The 22095-nt window shown below is 40.2% G+C and overlaps 1 protein-coding gene across 8 annotated transcripts in view; it reads left to right on the forward strand.

The window, feature by feature from the left end:
* pde1ca (phosphodiesterase 1C, calmodulin-dependent a) overlaps positions 1 to 22095 on the forward strand; it is a 188855-nt gene that overhangs the window by 151599 nt on the left and 15161 nt on the right. For 6 of the 8 annotated variants that reach the window (XM_055881376.1, XM_055881372.1, XM_055881374.1 and 3 more), the window contains 7 exons: positions 4333 to 4433; positions 4901 to 5029; positions 11582 to 11683; positions 14795 to 14915; positions 16377 to 16458; positions 16907 to 17027; positions 21448 to 21474. In XM_055881376.1, the coding sequence (XP_055737351.1) occupies positions 4333 to 4433; positions 4901 to 5029; positions 11582 to 11683; positions 14795 to 14915; positions 16377 to 16458; positions 16907 to 17027; positions 21448 to 21474 (683 nt within the window). The remainder of the gene's footprint in view (positions 1 to 4332; positions 4434 to 4900; positions 5030 to 11581; positions 11684 to 14794; positions 14916 to 16376; positions 16459 to 16906; positions 17028 to 21447; positions 21475 to 22095) is intronic. The other 2 variants (XM_055881373.1, XM_055881378.1) reach the window with 1 other exon arrangement.

Raw genomic sequence — 22095 nt, forward strand, 5'->3', positions numbered from 1 at the left:
TAATATTTAACTTTCACACATTAAAGTCCAATACAGCTAATGAAAGACACAGATCGTGTGAATCCAGCCAACATGTCCGATTTTTAAAATGTTTTACAGGGAAGACACAATATGTAAAGATATAAATCTATTAGCTAAACTCATTAGCATAAGACACCATCTTTTATTTGTCCACCAACACCAGTAGCTATCACCAATTCGGCTAAACTAAGATATTGATAGCCACTAACCAAGAAAAAAACTCATCAGATGACAGTCTGATAACATATTTATGGTATAGGATAGGTTTTGTTAGAAAAATGTGCATATTTCAGGTAGATGTCATAGTTTACAGTTGCACCCACCGTCACAAATGGACTAGAATAAATATATAGAGCAACGTGTTTACCCAATTACTAATCATCAAACATTTCGTAAAAATACACAGCATACACTAATCGAAAGACACAGATCCTGTGAATACAGACAATATTTCAGATTTTCTAAGTGTCTTACAGCGAAAACACAATAAATCGTTATATTAGCATACCACATATGCAAACGTTACCAGAGCATTGATTCTAGCCAAAGAGAGCGATAACGTAAACATTGCCAAAATATATTAATTTTTTCACTAACCTTCTCAGAATTCTTCAGATGACACTCCTGTAACATCACATTACAACATACATATACAGTTTGTTCGAAAATGTGCATATTTAGCCACCAAAATCATGGTTAGACAATGACAAAAGTTGCCCAGCTGGTCAGACAATGTCGTGCGCCATATTAGACAGTGATCTAGTCGTATACATAAATACTCATAAACGTGACTAAAAAATATAGGGTGGACAGCGATTGATAGACAATTTAATTCTTTATACAATCGCTGATTTACATTTTTTAAATTATCCTTACTTTTCAATACAGTTTGCGCCAAGCGAAGCTACGTCAAACAAGATGGCGTCCTAAGCGATTAACATTTCTCGACAGAAACACGATTTATCATAATAAATTGTTCCTACTTTGAGCTGTTCTTCCATCAGAATCTTGGGCAAAGAATCCTTTCTTGGGTCTAATCGTCTTTTGGTCGAAAGCTGTCCTCTTGCCATGTAGAAATGCCCATTGCGTTCAGCATGAACTGGAACCGTGCCCAGAGATTCACAGTGTCTCAGAAATAAATGTCCCAAAATCGCACTAAACGGAAATAAATTGCTATAAAACGGTTTAAATTAACTACCTTATGATGTTTTTAACTCCTATAACGAGTAGAAACATGACCGGAGAAATATAACTGGCTACACTAGTGCTTGGAAAAAGTGCAGGTCGGTGTCCTCCGCGCGCCTGACGCACCTGGAAAAGAGTTCCTACCTACACGTGTTTTTGTTTTATAGGGGCTGTGATTGGGCAATCTATACCATTCAAAGCGTCATCACGTAAAGGCATTAGGGGAAGACGTAAGCAGTGTCTGTATACTCATAGCAATAACAGTGGCCTTTTAACTGACTCCAGATCAGGGGCCAAAATGTGTGAAATCTGACTCCATGTCAGGGAAATTGCTGTAGAATGAGTTCTGTTCCACTCAGAGACAAAATTTCAACGGCTATAGAAACTAGAGACTGTTTTCTATCCAATAATAATAATAATATGCATATTGTACGATCAAGAATTTAGTAGGAAGCCGTTTCAAAAATTACACGATTTACATAAATAGTGACAACAGCACCCCCTAGCCTCAACAGGCTAAGTATGGTTCCCAATCAGAGACAACGATAGACAGCTGTCCCTGATTGAGAACCATACCCGGCCATAACATAGAAATAAAGAAACATACCTAAAGACACCTATGGTGATGCATATTATGTAATATTGCCATACCTTTGGTTGTATTGCAAAATATGATCCGTTTTTCTCTTTATTGTGTCCCTGTCGATGGCAATTGTCGGATGCATGGTGATCGTGACAGATACATTCTTTCTTGCTTTGCATTGGTATAGTGTGAGTGTTGTCTTGTCACTGTTCACCGCCGTTTTAGGGGTACAATGGCTGTGCAGGTGCCTTATTTTGAAGAGGGAGCTCCCGTCTCGCTTTGTTCATGGTGGGGACTAGGCTTGTTTTTATTTGCTACATGACAGTGAAGTGAAGAAATTGTCCAAGGTGACATTTCTCCCCTTGCCAACGTAAGGTTCCACAAGCCTCATCACCACATTCTCCAACACTCGCTCACCTGCTGTCCCATTTAGATCTTTTTCCAAACGGTGCCTTCCCTTCCTTCCTGTCTCACTGTTTCATTTGGTGGTGGCACAACGTACAGTTCTGGCTTTTTTAGGCCTCCGGGGTGTAGGTTTAGGCTGAGGCTCAGAATCAGAAGAATAATCATCATGTTATGATGAATTTCTTCCCCACCATCTGAGTCGTTTTCATTCAGCTATTGTAGCAGCGCTAACACAGCATGGGCATCCATTCATCTTGGTCTTCTTACCATTGTAAATGATGTACGCTCTCACTGTGTACTACAAGTAGGTTGAAGTAGACTGATAAGACTGCTTGGATTTGGTGGACTGATATAGGGTACAGACCATTTTGAGATTATCATTTGAATATACCAATACAATAGAATGGCCACCCTTTTCTTCATTCATAATTGGTGATTACATAATTATGGATTCTCCGCTTCTCCTCGCTCATCAACTCACCCATTTTCCCCCTTTCTCCCCCATCATACTTTACCTAATTTATTTAAGCTGTTGTTTTATGTGTGAAATTAGTTTGGGTATAGTCTAGGTTCAGTTTCTAGGCAATTATCAGGGTGATTATGAACCGGACACTTTTGGGAGAATGAGCGGAGCAGGCCCTACTGTCTGTAGAAGGGACAAAGTGGAAAACATTCACATAACGACATGCCTTCCTAAAACTGGTTTTAACTTCAGTTCTGTTAATAATATTACGATTCTAATAAGGGCAGTGTTATATAGACTTATTCTGGAAAAGTTAAGGATGGAGGGGCTTGATAAATACATTAATTAATGAGCAGTCAAAATGACTGCTTTAGCGATTCTAGTTTTAAAACTATTATTTGGATATTTTGGATGGTCAGTCCTTGCATCCATAGCTCTATCTATGGGAAAATGTAAATTACATACTCCTTGCATCCTCTCTCCTCCTCTTCTTCTGAAAACCCATTGGAGGAGAAGGTCAAAGGGGAGGCACCTCTGGCTTTCTCATCTAATGAGTTTTGAGAAGGAGACGAGGAGAGAGGAAGCAAGGAGTTTGCAATTGAGATCTTCCTTATGAATCTGAGAGTGACTACAATTCTCCAGCCCATCCCTAACCTTTAAAAAAAAATCTATTTCATCACAGAAATATAACAACATTACTGCTACTGTTACTTCTGTACAACAGACATTTTGGAGTAATGGAAACAGTCAGGGAGAGAACCAAATCTAATATTCTTCTTGTATTACAGAACCAGGACAGCCTAGCAGAAAATGTTGCTTTGTGGGAAGGGAACTTTAATAAGTACTCAATTTAATTTATAACATTAGATATCAACTAATGTCTCTCAGAGGAGGCTGGTGGGGGAAGCTATAGGAGGACAGGCTCATTGTAATGGCAGGAATGGAGTTATTGGAACGGAGTCAAACGTGGTTTCTATATGTTTAATGTGTTTGATACCGTTCCATTTATTCCATTCCAGCCATTACAATGAGCCTGTCCTCCTATAGCTCCTTCCACCAGCCTCCTCCGATGTCTCTCTATGCAAACATATTCAATATTCAATTAAAGGGATACTTTGGGATTTTGGCAATGATGCCCTTTATCTACATCCCCAGAGTCAGATGAACCAGTGGATACCATTGTTATACCTCTGTGTCCAGTATGAAGGAAGTTAGAGGTAGTTTCGCAAGCCAATGTTAAGTAACGTTAGCGCAATGACTGGATGTCTATGAGTAACTGCTAGCATGCTAGTAAACACCCACAGACTTCCAGTTATTGTGCTAATTGCCAAAATCCTGAAGTATCCTTTCAAAGAGTAAAAACTGTTTTGTCTAGTTTTATGTATTGACTGGGGAAAGATTGTGAAGCTTACATAGATTTGTTTTTCTAAGGTGTGTGGCAAGCAGGCGACGTGAACATGTCACTTATGATTAACGTTACAATGCATCAGCATCAGCAGCTGCATCAGCTCCTGAAATGTTTTTCCTCGAGTTGTTTGTTCTCCTCCAAATTGCCTTTATCACTTCTTGCTTTCCTCGTTCTACAAATTGTATCCTTCTCTCTCTCTCTGTCTCTCTGTCTCTCTTCTCTCTCTCTCTCTCTCTCTCTCTCTCTCTCTCTCTCTCTCTCGTCTAGAACTGGCTGACTGAACTGGAGATCTTTGCCATGATCTTTGCTGCTGCGGTCCATGATTACGAACACACAGGGACCACTAACAACTTTCATATCCAGACCAGGTAATATACTATGACAGCCGTAACACAGGCAGAAAAATAGCACTCAGTAAGGGGAGAGAAAGCAGGCTGGGGCAGCGAAACAGGGATGGGAACTCATTGTTATGCATTTAGAGAGGGGATGATTAAAAACCGTGAATGGCAGTTCTATTCTAATTCCTCCTCTGCCTTGTGACGGCGACCATTGTTGAGCCTAATCCTCAAAGCACAACAAGTTCTAATTAATCGCAAACTCTCTGACATTTCTTTAGGTATGAGTTTTATTGCAAAACAGGTCATTATAAGCTACAGTGTATGTAAACTGCATGAAGTACCATATAGATCAACTCAAATGTGATGATAATAAACCATGTATTGGATTAGAGCAGGGGCTTTATATTTACCACATTGAAATATAATTACTAGAATGGACTTTCCCTTCTAATCAAACTATTTCTATGGTTTACCCTCTCCTAACTGTGTTGTCTCAGGTCAGGCACGGCCATCTTGTATAATGACCGTGCAGTTCTGGAGAACCACCATGTGAGTGCTGCCTACCGCCTCCTACAGGACGATGACGAGATGAACATCCTCCTCAACCTGTCCAAAGATGACTGGAGGTAGGCGAGACTCAGAGAGTCATAGGCCCTGCTGGTAGCAAGGCCGTGCACAGACCTTTTGGGTGGCATGTGCTCAAACAAAAAAAAGGGCACATCTCCTAAACAACTCCCAAAACCGCAATCAGAGATTTGTTGAGAAATTATTTGTTTGATTATTTCATTACATAAAAGCAATTGGCAAAATAGATGCTATTGTTGTATAATTGGCTAGGATTTGGTTAACATGCTTTGTGTGTCATTGAGAAGAGGGTAAAGCAGCACAATCTGATGAGTAAAGTATTTTGCAAAACTATTTTGGACTGTAATAAAGGCTGCCCTTATTAACAATAACCAACAGAATTCCAGTCAAAATAGAAGATTATAATAAATACTGTAGCCTACCATTACTATTTCCAACCCAACACCATTTTCTGACTCTATCGTGTATATCCTATACAGTCTGAAGATTTGATCCAGTGGAAGACGTTTTGAGGAGCAGGGAGGTTGGAGGTCACTTCAGGAATACATATTCTGCTCTACAGTATCTCTAAATATGACAGGAATGAGAGCAAAGGAATAGAATATTGTGAGAAATACTGTAGCCAACAATTACTATACCCTATATTGCTTTACTATAGCCTACCAATAACCCAGTAAAGAGAGCATGGTGATCACTGATAATGTTCTTAGCAAGCAGACTAATTAGGCTACCATATGCTACAGTTAACAAAATGGCTAGCTAGATTACTAGATTAGCCTTCTTTTTTTTTTACAGATTGTGATTTATCACCAATGCTCTTAAATAATAACTTCATAATCTAATATCCCTAATCGTATAACTTCATAGTATAATTTCATAATAATGTCATTTAAAAGTAATTGCATATTTCATAACTATATAGTTATGTAACACAGGTCTATTAGCTACATGCTTTGCTTAACATCATTAAAATATGTATTTTGTTTGCAAATAATTTATTGTCTTAACCTGTCTAGGATCAGCGTGGCGCTAGCGGCACACCCCCCCCCCCCCCCCACTGAAAAACCAGTGCCGCGAAATTCAAAAAAAATATTTTTTTAAAATATTTAACTTTCACACATTAAAGTCCAATACAGCTAATGAAAGACACAGATCTTATGAATCCAGTCAACATTTCCGATTTTTAAAATGTTTTACAGGGAAGACACAATATGTAAAGATGTACATCTATTACCTAAAAACACATTAGCATAATCCACCATCTTTTATTTGTCCACCAACACCAGTAGCCATCACCAATTCGGCTAAACTAAGATATTTATAGCCCCTAACCAACAAAAAAACTCATTAGATGACAGTCTGATAACATATTTATGGTATGGGATAGGTTTTGTTAGAAAAAAGTGCATATTTCAGGTATATGGCATAGTTTACAATTGCACCCACCATCACAAATGGACTAGAATAATTACAATGAGCAACGTGTTTACCTAACTACTAATCATCAAACATTTCGTAAAAATACACAGCATACACGAATCGAAAGACACAGATCCTGTGAATACAGACAATATTTCAGATTTTCTAAGTGTCTTACAGCGAAAACACAATAAATCGTTATATTAGCTTAGCACATAGCAATTAGCAGCCCAGCATTGATTCTAGCCAAAGTGAGCGATAAAAGTCAACATCGCCAAAAGATATTAATTTTTTCACTAACCTTCTCAGAATTCTTCCGATGACACTCCTGTAACATCACATTACAACATGCATATACAGTTTGATCGAAAATGTTTATATTTAGCCACCAAAATCATGGTTAGACAATGTGAAATGTAACTCGGCTGGTCAGAATTTGTCCTTGCGCCACTTAGACAGTGATCTACTCTTATACATAAATACTCATAAACGTGACTAAAAAATATAGGGTGGACAGGGATTGATAGACAATTTAATTCTTAATACAATTGCGTTATTACATTTTTTAATTTATCCTTACTTTTCAATACAGTTTGCGCCAAGCGAAGCTACGTCAAAAAACATGGCGTCCTAAGCCACTAAAATGTTTCGACAGAAACACGATTTATCATAATAAAAATGTCCTACCTTGAGCTGTTCTTCCATCAGTATCTTGGGCAAAGGATCCTTTCTTGGGAGAAATCGTCTTTTGGTGGAAAGCTGTCCTCTTGCCATGTGGAAATGTCAACTACGTTCGGGATGAACTGAAAAGCGTGCCCAACTTTTCACATCGTTGCAAAAATAAATGTCCCAAAATCGCACTAAACGGATATAAATTGCTATAAAACGCTTTAAATTAACTACTTTGTGATGTTTGTAACTCCTATAACGAGTGAAAAGATGACCGGAGAAATATAACAGGCTAAACTAACGCTTGGAACAGGAGAGGGTCGGTGTCTTCCACGCGCGTTACGCAGCAAGAAAAGACTTGCTAGCTAAAGGTTTTTTTCATTTGTAGGGCCTGTGAACGAGCAATCGAGCCCGTTGGAATCGTCATCACGTAAAGGCATCCAGGGGAAGACGTAAGAAGTGTCCGTATAGTCATAGCAACGACAGTGCCCTTTTAACTGACTTCAGAAAAGTGCCCAACATTTCTCAAATCTGACTCCATGTCAGGGAAATTGCTGTAGAATGGGCTCTGTTCCACTTAGAGACAAAATTTCAACTCCTATAGAAACTATAGACTGTTTTCTATCCAATAATAATAATAATATGCATATTGTACGATCAAGGATTTTGTGGGAAGCCGTTTAAAAAATTAGCCACATTAGCATAAATAGTCTAAACAGCGCCCCCATCCCCAACAGGTTAACCTGTCTAGCCCCCCCACCCCCACTGAAAAGGCAGAGCCGCGAAATTCAAAAAAACATTTTTTTTTTATATTTAACTTTCACACATTAAAGTCCAATACAGCTAATGAAAGACAGATCTTGTGAATCCAGCCAACATGTCCGATTTTTAAAATGTTTTACAGGGAAGACACAATATGTAAAGATGTAAATCTATTAGCTAAACACATTAGCATAATCCACCATCTTTTCTTTGTCCACCAACACCAGTAGCTATCACCAATTCGGCTAAACTAAGATATTGATAGCCACTAACCAAGAAAAAACCTCCTCAGATGACAGTCTGATAACATATTTATGGTATAGGATAGGTTTTGTTAGAAAAATGTGCATATTTCAGGTAGATGTCATAGTTTACAATTGCACCCACCGTCACAAATGGACTAGAATAATTACAATGAGCAACGTGTTTACCTAACTACTAATCATCAAACATTTCGTAAAAATACACAGCATACACTAATCGAAAGACACAGATCCTGTGAATACAGACAATATTTCAGATTTTCTAAGTGTCTTACAGCAAAAACACAATAAATCGTTATATTAGCATAGCACATGTGCAAACATTACCCCAGCATTGATTCTAGCCAAAGAGAGCGATAACGTAAACATCGCCAAAATATATTAATTTTTTCACTAACCTTCTCAGAATTCTTCAGATGACACTCCTGTAACATCACATTACAACATACATATACAGTTTGTTCAAAAATGTGCATATTTAGCCACCAAAATCATGGTTAGACAATGAGAAAAGTAGCCCAGCTGGTCAGAAAATGTCGTGCCCCATATTAGACAGTGATCTAGTCGTATACATAAATACTCATAAACGTGACTAAAAAATATAGGGTGGACAGCGATTGATAGACAATTTAATTCTTAATACAATCGCGGAATTACATTTTTTAAATTATCCTTACTTTTCAATACAGTTTGCGCCAAGCGAAGCTATGTCAAAAAAGATGGCGTCCTAAGCGATTAACATTTTTCGACAGAAACACGATTTATCATAATAAATTGTTCCTACTTTGAGCTGTTCTTCCATCAGAATCTTGGTCAAAGAATCCTTTCTTGGGTCTAATCGTCTTTTGGTCGAAAGCTGTCCTCTTGCCATGTAGAAATGCACATTGCGTTCGGCATGAACTGGAACGGTGCCCAGAGATTCACAGTGTCTCAGAAATAAATGTCCCAAAATCGCACTAAACGGATATAAATTGCTATAAAACGCTTTAAATTAACTACCTTATGATGTTTTTAACTCCTATAACGAGTAGAAACATGACAGGAGAAATATAACTGGCTACACTAATGCTTGGAAAAACAGTAGGTCGGTGTCCTCCGCGCGCCTGACGCACCTAGAAAAGAGTTCCTACCTACACGTGTTTTTGTTTTATAGGGGCTGTGATTGGGCAATCTATACCATTCAAAGCGTCATCACGTAAAGGCATCCAGGGGAAGACGTAAGCAGTGTCCGTATACTCATAGCAATAACAGTGGCCTTAAAACTGACTCCAGAACAGGGGCCAAAATGTGTGAAATCTGACTCCATGTCAGGGAAATTGCTGTAGAATGAGTTCTGTTCCACTCAGAGACAAAATTTCAACGGCTATAGAAACTATAGACTGTTTTCTATCCAATAATAATAATAATATGCATATTGTACGATCAAGAATTTTGTAGGAAGCCGTTTCAAAAATTACACGATTTCCATAAATAGTGACAACAGCACCCCCTAGCCTTAACAGGTTTTAATATCATTAAAATTTGTATTTTGTTTTCAAATAATTTATTGTCATAAACATTATGATGACGATGAACGTACACTATTTAATATTCATGATATATGGCTGACTGGCCAGTGGCTTTTCTGGTTATTTTAGTACGCTATCATTATATGCTGGCTAGCTAGCTACAGACTACATGTGTTGCTCCTTCCCTCCGTGACACATCTATCCCGGCTGAAGGGATGGAGTTGAATCTGAGGGTCGGTGATGCAGCCTCTTCTCTCTTTCTGTGTCTCTGCTGCACGTAAGCCTATCAGCCAACCAGACTGGATTGTTAGCAGGTCACTCACGCTGTTAAACTGCTCAATTATGCTGCTGTGGCAGTGGTATTGATATCCAAACTAGCTAGGTACACTCTTAGAAAAAAGGGTTCCAAACATGTTCTTTGGTTGTCCCCATAGGAGAACCCATTTTGGACAGCACAGAGGGTGTTACATGGAAGGGTTACACAGAGGGTTCTACATGGAACCCAAAAGGGTTCTATCTCGAACCAAAAATAGTTCTTTAAAAGGTTCTCCTATGAGGACAGCCAAATAACCCTTTTAAGTTCTAAGAGTGTAGCTAGCTATACAATGAACTCGAGCGGTGACCACAGGGGGCCAATTTAATGAAGACTTGCAGACAGCGGGTTCAGATCAGAAAAACAACGACAAAATTGTTTTGGGGAAATTATACCAACATACAAAGAGCACTTTGGAGACTGGAAGTGCAAAGGGACAGGTACTCTGCACAGGTAGTGCATTATCTGTGTACGTGCCTGGCTGATTGAGATGGTGTTGGCCACAGACATGGTCTGCTTCTCTCTCTAACCTACCTCTAACCTGTCTGTCCACTCCTCTCTCTAACCTACCTCTTACCTGTCTGTCTGCTCCTCTCTCTAACCTACCTCTAACCTGTCTGTCTGCTCCTCTCTCTAACCTACCTCTAACCTGTCTGTCCACTCCTCTTTCTAACCTACCTCTTACCTGTCTGTCTGCTCCTCTCTCTAACCTACCTCTAACCTGTCTGTCTGCTCCTCTCTCTAACCTACCTCTAACCTGTCTGTCTGCTCCTCTCTCTAACCTACCTCTAACCTGTCTGTCTGATCCTCTCTCTAACCTACCTCTAACCTGTCTGTCCACTCCTCTCTCTAACCTACCTCTAACCTGTCTGTCTGATCCTCTCTCTAACCTACCTCTAACCTGTCTGTCTGTCCACTCCTCTCTCTAACCTACCTCTAACCTGTCTGTCTGATCCTCTCTCTAACCTACCTCTAACCTGTCTGTCTGATCCTCTCTCTAACCTACCTCTAACCTGTCTGTCTGTCCACTCCTCTCTCTAACCTACCTCTAACCTGTCTGTCTGCTCCTCTCTAACCTACCGCTTACCTGTCTGTCTGATCCTCTCTCTAACCTACCTCTAACCTGTCTGTCCGTCCACTCCTCTCTCTAACCTACCGCTAACCTGTCTGTCTGTCTGCTCCTCTCTCTAACCTACCTCTAACCTGTCTGTCTGATCCTCTCTCTAACCTACCTCTAACCTGTCTGTCTGATCCTCTCTCTAACCTACCTCTAACCTGTCTGTCTGATCCTCTCTAACCTACCTCTAACCTGTCTGTCTGATCCTCTCTCTAACCTACCTCTAACCTGTCTGTCTGCTCCTCTCACTAACCTATCTCTTACCTGTCTGTCTGCTCCTCTCTCTAACCTACCTCTAACCTGTCTGTCTGCTCCTCTCTCTAACCTACCTCTAACCTGTCTGTCTGCTCCTCTCTCTAACCTACCTCTCACCTGTCTGTCCACTCCTCTATCTAACCTACCTCTAACCTGTCTGTCTGTCCACTCCTCTCTCTAACCTGCCTGTCTGATCCTCTCTTTTATCTACCTCTAACCATGTCTTTCCATCTGTCTGTCTGTCTGATCCTCTCTCTAAAATGTCTGTATGTCTCCCCCTCTCGTAGAGAGCTACGGGCACTGGTGGTAGAAATGGTCCTGGCCACGGACATGTCCTGTCACTTCCAACAGATCAAGGCCATGAAGAACTTCCTCCAGCAGCCAGAGGCGTGAGTGACTCTTATTTAGCTCTATAATTATCTAGACCAATATATCTAAAATAGCACTCTATTCACTATAGTAGACTATAGTGCCAGTTCAGATTACTCCCCACACATTTGTCCTAAACCATAGCCTGCCCTACCATAAATGCACTAATTGATACCAAAAATACAATAACCCCAAGCTGCTGTCTCTCTGATCAAATATCCAAAAGACCAATATTGCTGAGACATGTTTGTTGTTTTCTTAGACTTCTGTTGACTTCTGTTATAGTCTCTCTGGACTCTTGTTCCTTGCAATCTTCTCTGCTTCTCTGCTTGGTTGAAAGAATGACGCCGGAAGGGATGGCTGACGTTTTACGTGCTCCTAACCAATTGTGCTATTTTGTTAGTTTTTTTGCGTTGTTTGTAACTTATTTTGTACATAATGTTGCTGCTACCATCTCTTATGACGAAAATAACTTCTGGACATCAGAACAACGATTACTCACCTTGAACTGGACGAAGAGCTTTTCTTTAACGAGTCCGACACGAACGGGCCCAAATCCCAGTCATTTGCGTGAAGAAAAGATGGGGGAAAAGGGGGTAAAGGTCGGGCTGCCTTCTGAGAATTCATACAAGAGTGAGTAAACCTCCACTACCATCCGTTCTATTGGCCAATGTGCAATCATTGGAAAACAAAATTGATGATATACGATCAAGACTACTCTACCAACGGGAAAATAAAAACTGTAATATCTTATGTTTCATCGAGTCGTGGCTGAACGACGACGTGGATACTATAGACCTGGCGGGATTTTCCATGCATCGGCAGGACAGAGAAGCTACGTCTGGTAAGATGAGGAGCGGCGGTGTGTGTCTATCTGTCGATAACAGCTGGTGAGCGATGTCTAATATTAAAGAGGTCTCAATGTATTGCTCACCTGAGGTAGAGTACCTGATGATAAGTTGTAGACAACACTATCTACCAAGAGAGTTCTCATCTGTATTATTCGTAGCCATCTATTTTCCACCACAAACCGGTGCTGGCACTAAGACCACACTCAAGGATCTGTATGAGGCCATAAGCAAACAAGAAAATGCTCATCCAGAAGCGGCGCTCCTAGTGGCCGGAGACTTTAATGCAGGACAACTTAAATCCATTTTACCTAATTTGGTCACATGTGCAACCAGAGGAAAAAAACCTCTAGACCACCTTTACTACACACACAGAGGACCATACAAAGCTCTCCCTCGCCCTCCATTTGGCAAATCTGACCATAATTCTATCCTCCTGATTCCTGCTTACAAGCAAAAACTAAAGCAGGAAGTACCAGTGACTCGCTCAATACGGAAGTGGTTAGATGACGCAGATGCTACGCTACAGGACAGTTTTGCTAGCACAGACTGGAATATGTTCCAGGATTCATCCAATGGCATTGAGGGGTATACCAACTCAGTCATCGGCTTCATCAATAAGTACATCGATGGCGTCATCCCCACAGTGACCGTACGTACATATCCCAACCAGAAGCCATGGATTACAGGCAACATCCGCATCAAGCTATCGGAACATTAATCCGGACGCTTGCAAGAAATCATGCTACGCCCTCACACGAACCATCAAGCATGCAAAGCGTCAATACAGGATTAAGATTGAATCCTACTACACCGGCTCTGATGCTCGTCAGATGTGGCAGGGCTTGAAAACTATTACGGACTACAGAGGGAAACCCAGCTGCGAGCTGCCCAGTAACGCAAGCCTACCAGACGAGCTAAATGCCCTGTGTGCTCCCTTCGAGGCAGGCAACCCTGAAGCATGCATGAGAGCATCAGCTGTTCCGGACAACTGTGTGATAACGCTCTCGGCAGCCAATGTGAGCCAGACCTTTAAACAGATCAACATTCACAAAGCCGCGGGGCCAGACGGATTACCAGGACGTGTACTCAAAGCATACGTGGACCAACTGGCAAGTGTCTTCATTGACATTTTCAACCTCTCCCTGACCAAGTTTGTAATACCTACATGTTTCAAGCAGACCACCACAGTCCCTGGGCCCAAGGAAGTGAAGGTAACCTGCCTAAATTATTACCGTCCTGTGGCACTCATGTCGGTAGCCATGCGCTTTGAAAGGCTGGTTATGGCTCACATCAACAGCATCATCCCGAATACCCTACCCCTAGGGCCTAGACCCACTCCAATTTGCATACCATGCCAACAGATCCACAGATGATGTAACCTCAATTGCACTCCACACTGCCCTTTCCAACCTGGACAAAAGGAACACCTACGTGAGAATGCTATTCATTGACTACAGCTCAGCGTTCAACACCATAGCGCCCACAAAGCTTATCACTAAACTAAAGACCCTGGGACTAAACACCTCCCTCTGCAACTGGATCCTGGACTTCCTAATGGGCCGCCCCCAGGTGGTAAGGGTAGGCAACAACACGTCTGCCACGCTGATCCTCAACACCGGGGCGCCACAGGGGTGCGTGCTTATTCCCCTCCCGTACTCCCTGTTCACCTATGAATGCGGCCCACTGCATCACTGGGGCCAAGCTTTCTGCCATCCAGGACCTATATATACTACAGGAAAGTCCAAAAAATGGCCAAAGACTCCAGTCACCCAAGTCATAGACTGTTCTCTCTGCTACCGCACGGCAAGCAGTACCGGGGCGCCAAGTCTAGGACCAAAAAGCTCTTTAACAGCTTCTACCCCCAAGCCATAACACTGCTGAACAATTAATCAAATGGCCACCTGGATTATTTACATTGACCCTCGCATTTGTTTTTACACTGCTGCTACTCGCTGTTTATTATCTATGCATAGTCACTTTACCCCTACCTACATGTACAAATGACCTTGACTAACCTGTATCCCTGCACATTGACTCGGTACCGGTACCCCCTGTCTATGGCCTCATTATTGTTATTTTATTGTGTTACTTTTATTGTTTTTTACTTTAGTTTATTTGGTAAATATTTTCTTAAACCCTTTCACTTAAGCCCTTAACCAACTGCATTGTTGGTTAAGGGCTTGTAAGTAAGCATTTCACGGTAAGGTCTACCTATGCCTGTTGTATTTGGTGCATGTGGCGCATTTGATTTAATTTGCTCTACACTGTTTTTCTCTGTAGGATTCTCAAGCCCAAGGCCTTATCACTGATTCTGCACACAGCTGACATCAGCCACCCGGCCAAGAACTGGGATCTGCATCACAGGTGGACCACATCACTCCTGGAAGAGTTTTTCAGACAGGTCAGTCTATACTAACCCCTTACCCCAGATCTCTAACCCCTGACCCTTAACACCTAAAACTTCACCCTAGACCCTAACCACCACTTGCGCACCATTAAGAATGCTGATATAGATCAGGGGGACCTGATCCAAGATCAGCACTCTTACTCTGAGAGACTTCATGAATGTGGACCCTGGTCAGATAGGTGTGGGACAAGGTCCAGTGTATCTAGTCCGATACGTAGTGCTGGCATCTTCCTAATCCTACTACCTTCCCAAATAAAACAGTGTGATGATCCCACTATTGTAATCCTAATCAGTCTGGTTTTCATTCCTTCCTTGCTCAACACTAATCCCATTACTAGACTACCATTCCTCTCGCAAGACAAGAAGCAGATCTCCAAATAGTGAAACCTGAAAAATCTGCACTTCTGAATGTTACATTGTCGAGTCATTATTTATAAGAGATATTGGACAGTAATTTCACAAGGTATTTCACAAGGACATCCAATTTCTTTAAACAAAAGGAGGATATTACTCTTTATGAATTGCATAAATTACATCTGTCATCATTATGAATATAAAGTGACAATGAGTAATATAGCTGTTCTTGAAAATTCTAAACATATTAAAAAAATGGAATACATTATAAATTTGCATTGGATATTAACAAGAGCATGAAGAAATTTACCCGGAGTCAACCAACAGAGAATCCGATCCCGATTTTCTATTAGGTGTGATTTTAAAGTAGGGATATCCTCCCCATTACCATTACATGCTAATTAACACCACACTCTGTTCTGTGAAAATGAAATTAGCCGGTAGAGTGTGGTCTCTTTCTAGAATTTGAAAAAATGCTGCATCCCATAGGCCTCTGGTCAAAAGTAGTGCACTACATAGGGAACAGGAGGGTGCTATTTGGAACGAAGCCATGGTGAAATGTAATCAGTTCATTCCCAGGTGCTGCTCCACTAATCATATTAATAGAAATGTCAAGTATAATGAATGACCAGGACATACCAATATTTTTTTTTACCATACATAGATTTCCTTTTCTTAAATTGGCTCCTTTGATGTTGTTCTGTTCAGCCCAACTGACAAGGTTGATTTTTAGGGGAAGTGAACAGTACTGGGAGATAGAAGTAGAGTGGAGAGAACAAACTGGGGTGTAGTCACCTAGGATAGAGGCTGTTTAACATTCAAATGACAGTTGTAGTTTTTTTCTCTCTGCTGGGGCCAGTAATAAATACCCCTACTTAGGGTTGCAAAGTTCCCCAAAATTCCCAAGTTTTCCAGAAGTAATGGTAAGAGAATTCCGGATTCACTGCTTATTGTCTTCTGACTCCGGAAATCTAGAATTTTGGAAAGCATACCTCTACCCAATCTCTTTGGTATGAAGTACACTTACGCTGTGAGGGACTGCATTCCTCCATACATAAAGACTCAGAAGCAGTGTTCACTGTGGTCATGTTGTGTTCTCAGGGGGATAAAGAAGCAGAGCTGGGCCTGCCCTTCTCTCCTCTGTGTGACCGAAAGTCAACCATGGTGGCCCAGTCTCAAATTGGTGAGTCAGTGTAACATTGTTGTATACACAGTTCTAGATAGATAGATAGATAGATAGATAGATAGATAGATAGATAGATAGATAGATAGATAGATAGATAGATAGATAGATATTTATGCTTATTTATTTTAACTTGTGTGCTTTAACCATTTGTACATTGTTACAACACTGTATATATATAATATAACATTTGTAATGTCTTTATTGTTTTGAAACTTCTGTATGTGTAATGTTTACTGTTAATTTGTATTGTTTATTTCACTTTTGTATAATATCTACCTCACTTGCTTTGGCAATGTTAACACATGTTTCCCATGCCAATAAAGCCCCTTGAATTGAATTGAATTGAATTGAATAGATAGATAGATAGATAGATAGATAGATAGATAGATAGATAGATAGATAGATGATATATCTCAGTGGTTCTATATGTCTCTCATTCCCTCAGGATTTATTGATTTCATCGTGGAGCCCACATTCACAGTCCTCTCAGACATGACAGAGAAGATTGTGACGCCACTGATCGACGAGGCGTCTCGTTCCGGCCTGGCTGGGTTCAGACGCTCCAGGTGACACTGTCAACACACTGACCTTATTACACACACACACACACGCATGCATGCACACACACGCACTCACACATACTGTACACACACATTCCAAAATGTGATATATCAATTTCTTGAAATGTTTGTAAATGAACGTGAACACACATCTTGTGAAACAGATAGAGCTATTATTTGTTCATCTTACCATGTTTCAAATATATTGCAATATATTGTTTTGTGGCAAAACGCTATGTATCCAGAGGTAAATAAACACCATGTATCCAGAGGTAAATAAACGCTATGTATCCAGAAGTAAATAAACACCATGTATCCCGAGGTAAATAAACACCATGTATCCAGAAGTAAATAAACACTATGTATCCCGAGGTAAATAAACACCATGTATCCAGAAGTAAATAAACACTATGTATCCAAAGGTAAATAAACACCATGTATCCAGAGGTAAATAAACACCATGTATCCAGAAGTAAATAAACACCATGTATCCCGAGGTAAATAAACACCATGTATCCCGAGGTAAATAAACGGCATGTATCCAGAGGTAAATAAACGCTATGTATCCAGAGGTAAATAAACACCATGTATCCAGAGGTAAATAAACACTATGTATCCAGAGGTAAATAAACGCTATGTATCCAGAAGTAAATAAACACTATGTATCCAGAGGTAAATAAACGCTATGTATCCAGAGGTAAATAAACACCATGTATCCAGAGGTAAATAAACACTATGTATCCAGAGGTAAATAAACACTATGTATCCAGAGGTAAATAAACACTATGTATCCAGAGGTAAATAAACACTATGTATCCAGAAGTAAATAAACACTATGTATCCAGAGGTAAATAAACACTATGTATCCAGAAGTAAATAAACACTATGTATCCAGAAGTAAATAAACACTATGTATCCAGAGGTAAATAAACACTATGTATCCAGAAGTAAATAAACGCTATGTATCCAGAAGTAAATAAACACTATGTATCCAGAAGTAAATAAACACTATGTATCCAGAGGTAAATAAACACTATGTATCCAGAAGTAAATAAACACTATGTATCCAGAGGTAAATAAACACTATGTATCCAGAAGTAAATAAACACTATGTATCTAGAAGTAAATAAACACTATGTATCCAGAGGTAAATAAACACTATGTATCCAGAAGTAAATAAACGCTATGTATCCAGAGGTAAATAAATGCTATACAGCAGAGCTCCAATAGAAAAGGTATCCAGATTGGGTTTTAAACAGTTAAATGATCAATTATCACATAAGTAAATATTTTTTAAATCTATTTGTTTCAACTGTATTGTGCCTATCACATAGCCAATATATTGTATCCAGAGGGTGAACAATGTGTGTTTTCTTTTTGGACATTTAAGCAACTAGAATTTGTAACTGACATGTAGGCTAAATGCATCTAAATGCTCGTTATGTTAACGGGAGCTAACATGGCTGCCATATACTGTAATGTTGTAGCAAAGATTTTCATAACCAACTTAAGATAGACCCCAGCCTGTCGTTTCCAATGGGAGCAAATGAATCATAGTGGGCATAACAAGAAGGTGGGCAGAGCTAAGCACAAGCTAGCGAGAGCCTATTGGCCGTTCTAGCATGTATTTGCATAATTCCATTAGGGAACGTTTACTCTGTGAAGTGCACGTGTCCACAAAACTTAGTCCACTGTTCGTAGCAGATTTTAGTTTTGGAAACAGAAAAACTGTATTGAGATCAAATGTTTAATTGATGAGAAAATTAGCAGAATGTTGGCCAAAATCCATCTTGCTCCATCTTCTCGCACTCCCACTGCCGGCCACTGGGTTTCCTCTCACCACCATATTTGGAAGTGAGTGGAAACACCAACCAGATGCTTCACATTTATACATCTGGTGAAATATCTGTCTCATTGTTCTATCTGTGGTTGTAGTGTCGTGTAAATGCATAATAATGCAGAAACCTCAATGTCCCAACTCTCATGAAACTCTAAACAGATGGTACTGAATGTAGCACATTTTGGTCAGAAACTGTGTTGGATATCACGTTTTGCAAAGAAACACATTCTAAAGCATATATAAAGTAAATGTTTTAAAAACATGATAACAGCCATAACTCATACACATTGAAAGGGACCCATATACATTTATTTCAGATTTTTTTAAATGCAAACGTGAAAAATGTGTGTTTATCATATTTTGGAATCAAACCCTTCATGTTTACCCTGTACATCACGTGTATTGGTCAAGTGAGTGATGATGATATACTGCAGGTGAATCATACTGATGTTATCTAGAGTGCAACCAAGCAGACAGATGTGAAGATGACATGCTCATCATATGTCTTGGCGAATCTATAACATAATTTAAAATCTCATCCTTTATATGACTCCTAGGGAGATGAAAAAAACATGGAAAAACATATATTGACACATCAGAGACTGGGCTGGTTTTCAGATACAGATTACATCCCAAATTCCACTCTATTCCCTACATACTGTGTAGTGCACTACTTTTGATCTGAGCCCTATGGGCCCTGGTAAAAAGTAGTGAACTGTGTAGGGAATAAGGTGCTATTTGGGATGTGGACGCAGTGATGCTCTAAAAATAACAAGCCGGGGGTCCTCCAGTCGTCTGTCTAATGATAACTAAATGAAGCTGAACAACATGTCAGCTGGTATGAGTAATTATAATCTAATTTCCTGCCCGAGGCTCTATGGCTGTGTCTCCACTGACTGGTCTCTGTCACGTATGGCTGTGTGTGTGTGTGTGTGTGTGTGTGTGTGTGTGTGTGTGTGTGTGTGTGTGTGTGTGTGTGTGTGTGTGTGTGTGTGTGTGTGTGTGTGTGTGTGTGTGTGTGTGTGTGTGTGTGTGTGTGTGTGTGTGTGTGTGTGTGTGTGTGTGTGTGTGTGTGTGTGTGTGTGTGTGTGTAAGTGGCGGAAATAATAAAATAAAATACTTCCCGTCATGCAAAGTACTAGTAGTCTTATGGCTGTACACATCAGCTGTAGTTTCCTGGAATGAATTACTCCTTTTCATCTCTGTTTTAGTCTGTCTGAGTGAGACACACTAAGAGTCAACAGACACATTAAGAGAGACAGTGTTGTCAGTTAGAATAGAGTAAATGGTCTGGGATAATACGTCCATGGTGACTAGGTGACAGCCAGTGTCTGGTGGTTGAAGAGGACATGCTGATTGTAGCATTTAGTAATCTATCCATTCTCTTTATTCTCTTTATTCTGCTCTTTAATGGTCATCCATTATGGACCGTGTTGCTGTACTTTTTATCATGCAAACACTACATTGTGCCATTTATTCACACACTGATAGGCTTCATACTGAGTCCAGATCAGCTCTTAAAGGCCCAGTGCTGTCAAAAACATAATTTTGCTCTGTTTTATAGACACTCGCCGGCCAGTTTAATAGGTACACCTATCTAGTTACACCTATCTGAAATGCCCAGGAGGGCGTCTGTTTCTGAGATACTGGATCTGGCGCGCCTGGCACCGATGATCTTACCACGCTAAAAGTTGCTTAGGTCACTCGTTTGCCCGTTCTAATGTTCAATCGAACAGTAACTGGATGCGATCCATTTTTGTGAACGGGTTGTGTACCTAATAAACTGGCCAGTGAGTGTATATTTCCACACTATATGGTTGGAATAATACTGTTAAATTGTGAAAATTATAATAACGCTCTTTTAGTGTGAGAACTGTTAGACACAACAGCCTGTTTTTGTGGGATAGCGTTTTGGCCTGCCTGGTGACATTACCAAGCTGTTCATTTGTTAATAGAGCAATAATTTTAGCCTTTATTTAACTAGTTATGCCAGTTAAGAACAAATTCTTATTTACAATGATTGTCTACTGGGGAACAGTGAGTTAACTGCATTGTTCAAGGGCAGAATGATCTTGTCAGCTCAGGGATTCGATCCAGCAACCTTTTAGTTACGGGGCCCAATGCTCTAACCACTAGGCTACCTGCCGCCCCAAATAAGAAAGAGTGTTCCAAAGCGCTCTGCCAATTAAAGCTAGTTTTAAGTTTTACCCTCCCCACTGAGACAACTCCCAGACAGTCATAGCAAAATTCTTGCTTGAGAAATTTCTCTTTGCTAAGAAGCTACTTTTGTTTATTTTTTAAACAATTTTAATTGAAAACAAAAACAGCTGCATTGGACCTTTAACATTATCACCAGTGTCCTTTGATGGGCCTGAGCCCAGGTCAGCTCTTAACATTTCTATAGGCTCTAAAGACATGAGGAACAGTATTAACACGCATGTTCATGCACACCACTTCCACCGCACATGTGTAAATAACTAATATCATTACTTATATTTCTTTATTTGCCTCTTCTTTTTTACTGGATGCTTGTGTTATCTTTCTTACTAGATTTTTTATTTAATATTTTTTTATATTTCTTTTTAGTTGCTGTACTGAGAGGAGAGCTGGCAAGTAAGCATTTCATTGTACTTTGATTTGATTTGGCAATAACACAAATGTTCTTTCACACTTGCTTGCACAAACACACACACACACACACACACACACACACACACACACACACACACACACACACACACACACACACACACACACACACACACACACACACACACACACACACACACACACACACACACACACAGTCTTGTACAACTAACCTTGTGATGACACACAATTCAATCCCATTCAAAATCCTATTTTCCCAAACCCCTAACCCATATCCTTACCCTAACCCTAACCTTGACCCTAACCTTATCTCGAAAACCTAACCTTAACCCTAACCCGGAAATTCATTTTCTAATGGTGGTGGAGGAAATGGCTGCCGTTTTACAAGCTCCTAACCAATTGTGCTATTGTGTGTGTTTTTTGGAGTTATTTGTAACTTATTTTGAACATAATGTTTCTGCTCTTATGACCGAAAAGAGCTTCTGGATATCAGAACAGTGATTACTCACCTCGTACTGGACGAAGATTTTTTGTTTAACGAGTCAGACGGGAAGGATTTACTTCCAACACCGGACAGGGCACAAATCCCATTCGCATGAAGAACAAACAGAAATATAGGGGACG

This window comes from Salvelinus fontinalis, chromosome 25 (assembly GCF_029448725.1).
Source record: "Salvelinus fontinalis isolate EN_2023a chromosome 25, ASM2944872v1, whole genome shotgun sequence".
Classification (NCBI taxonomy): Eukaryota; Metazoa; Chordata; class Actinopteri; order Salmoniformes; family Salmonidae; genus Salvelinus; species Salvelinus fontinalis.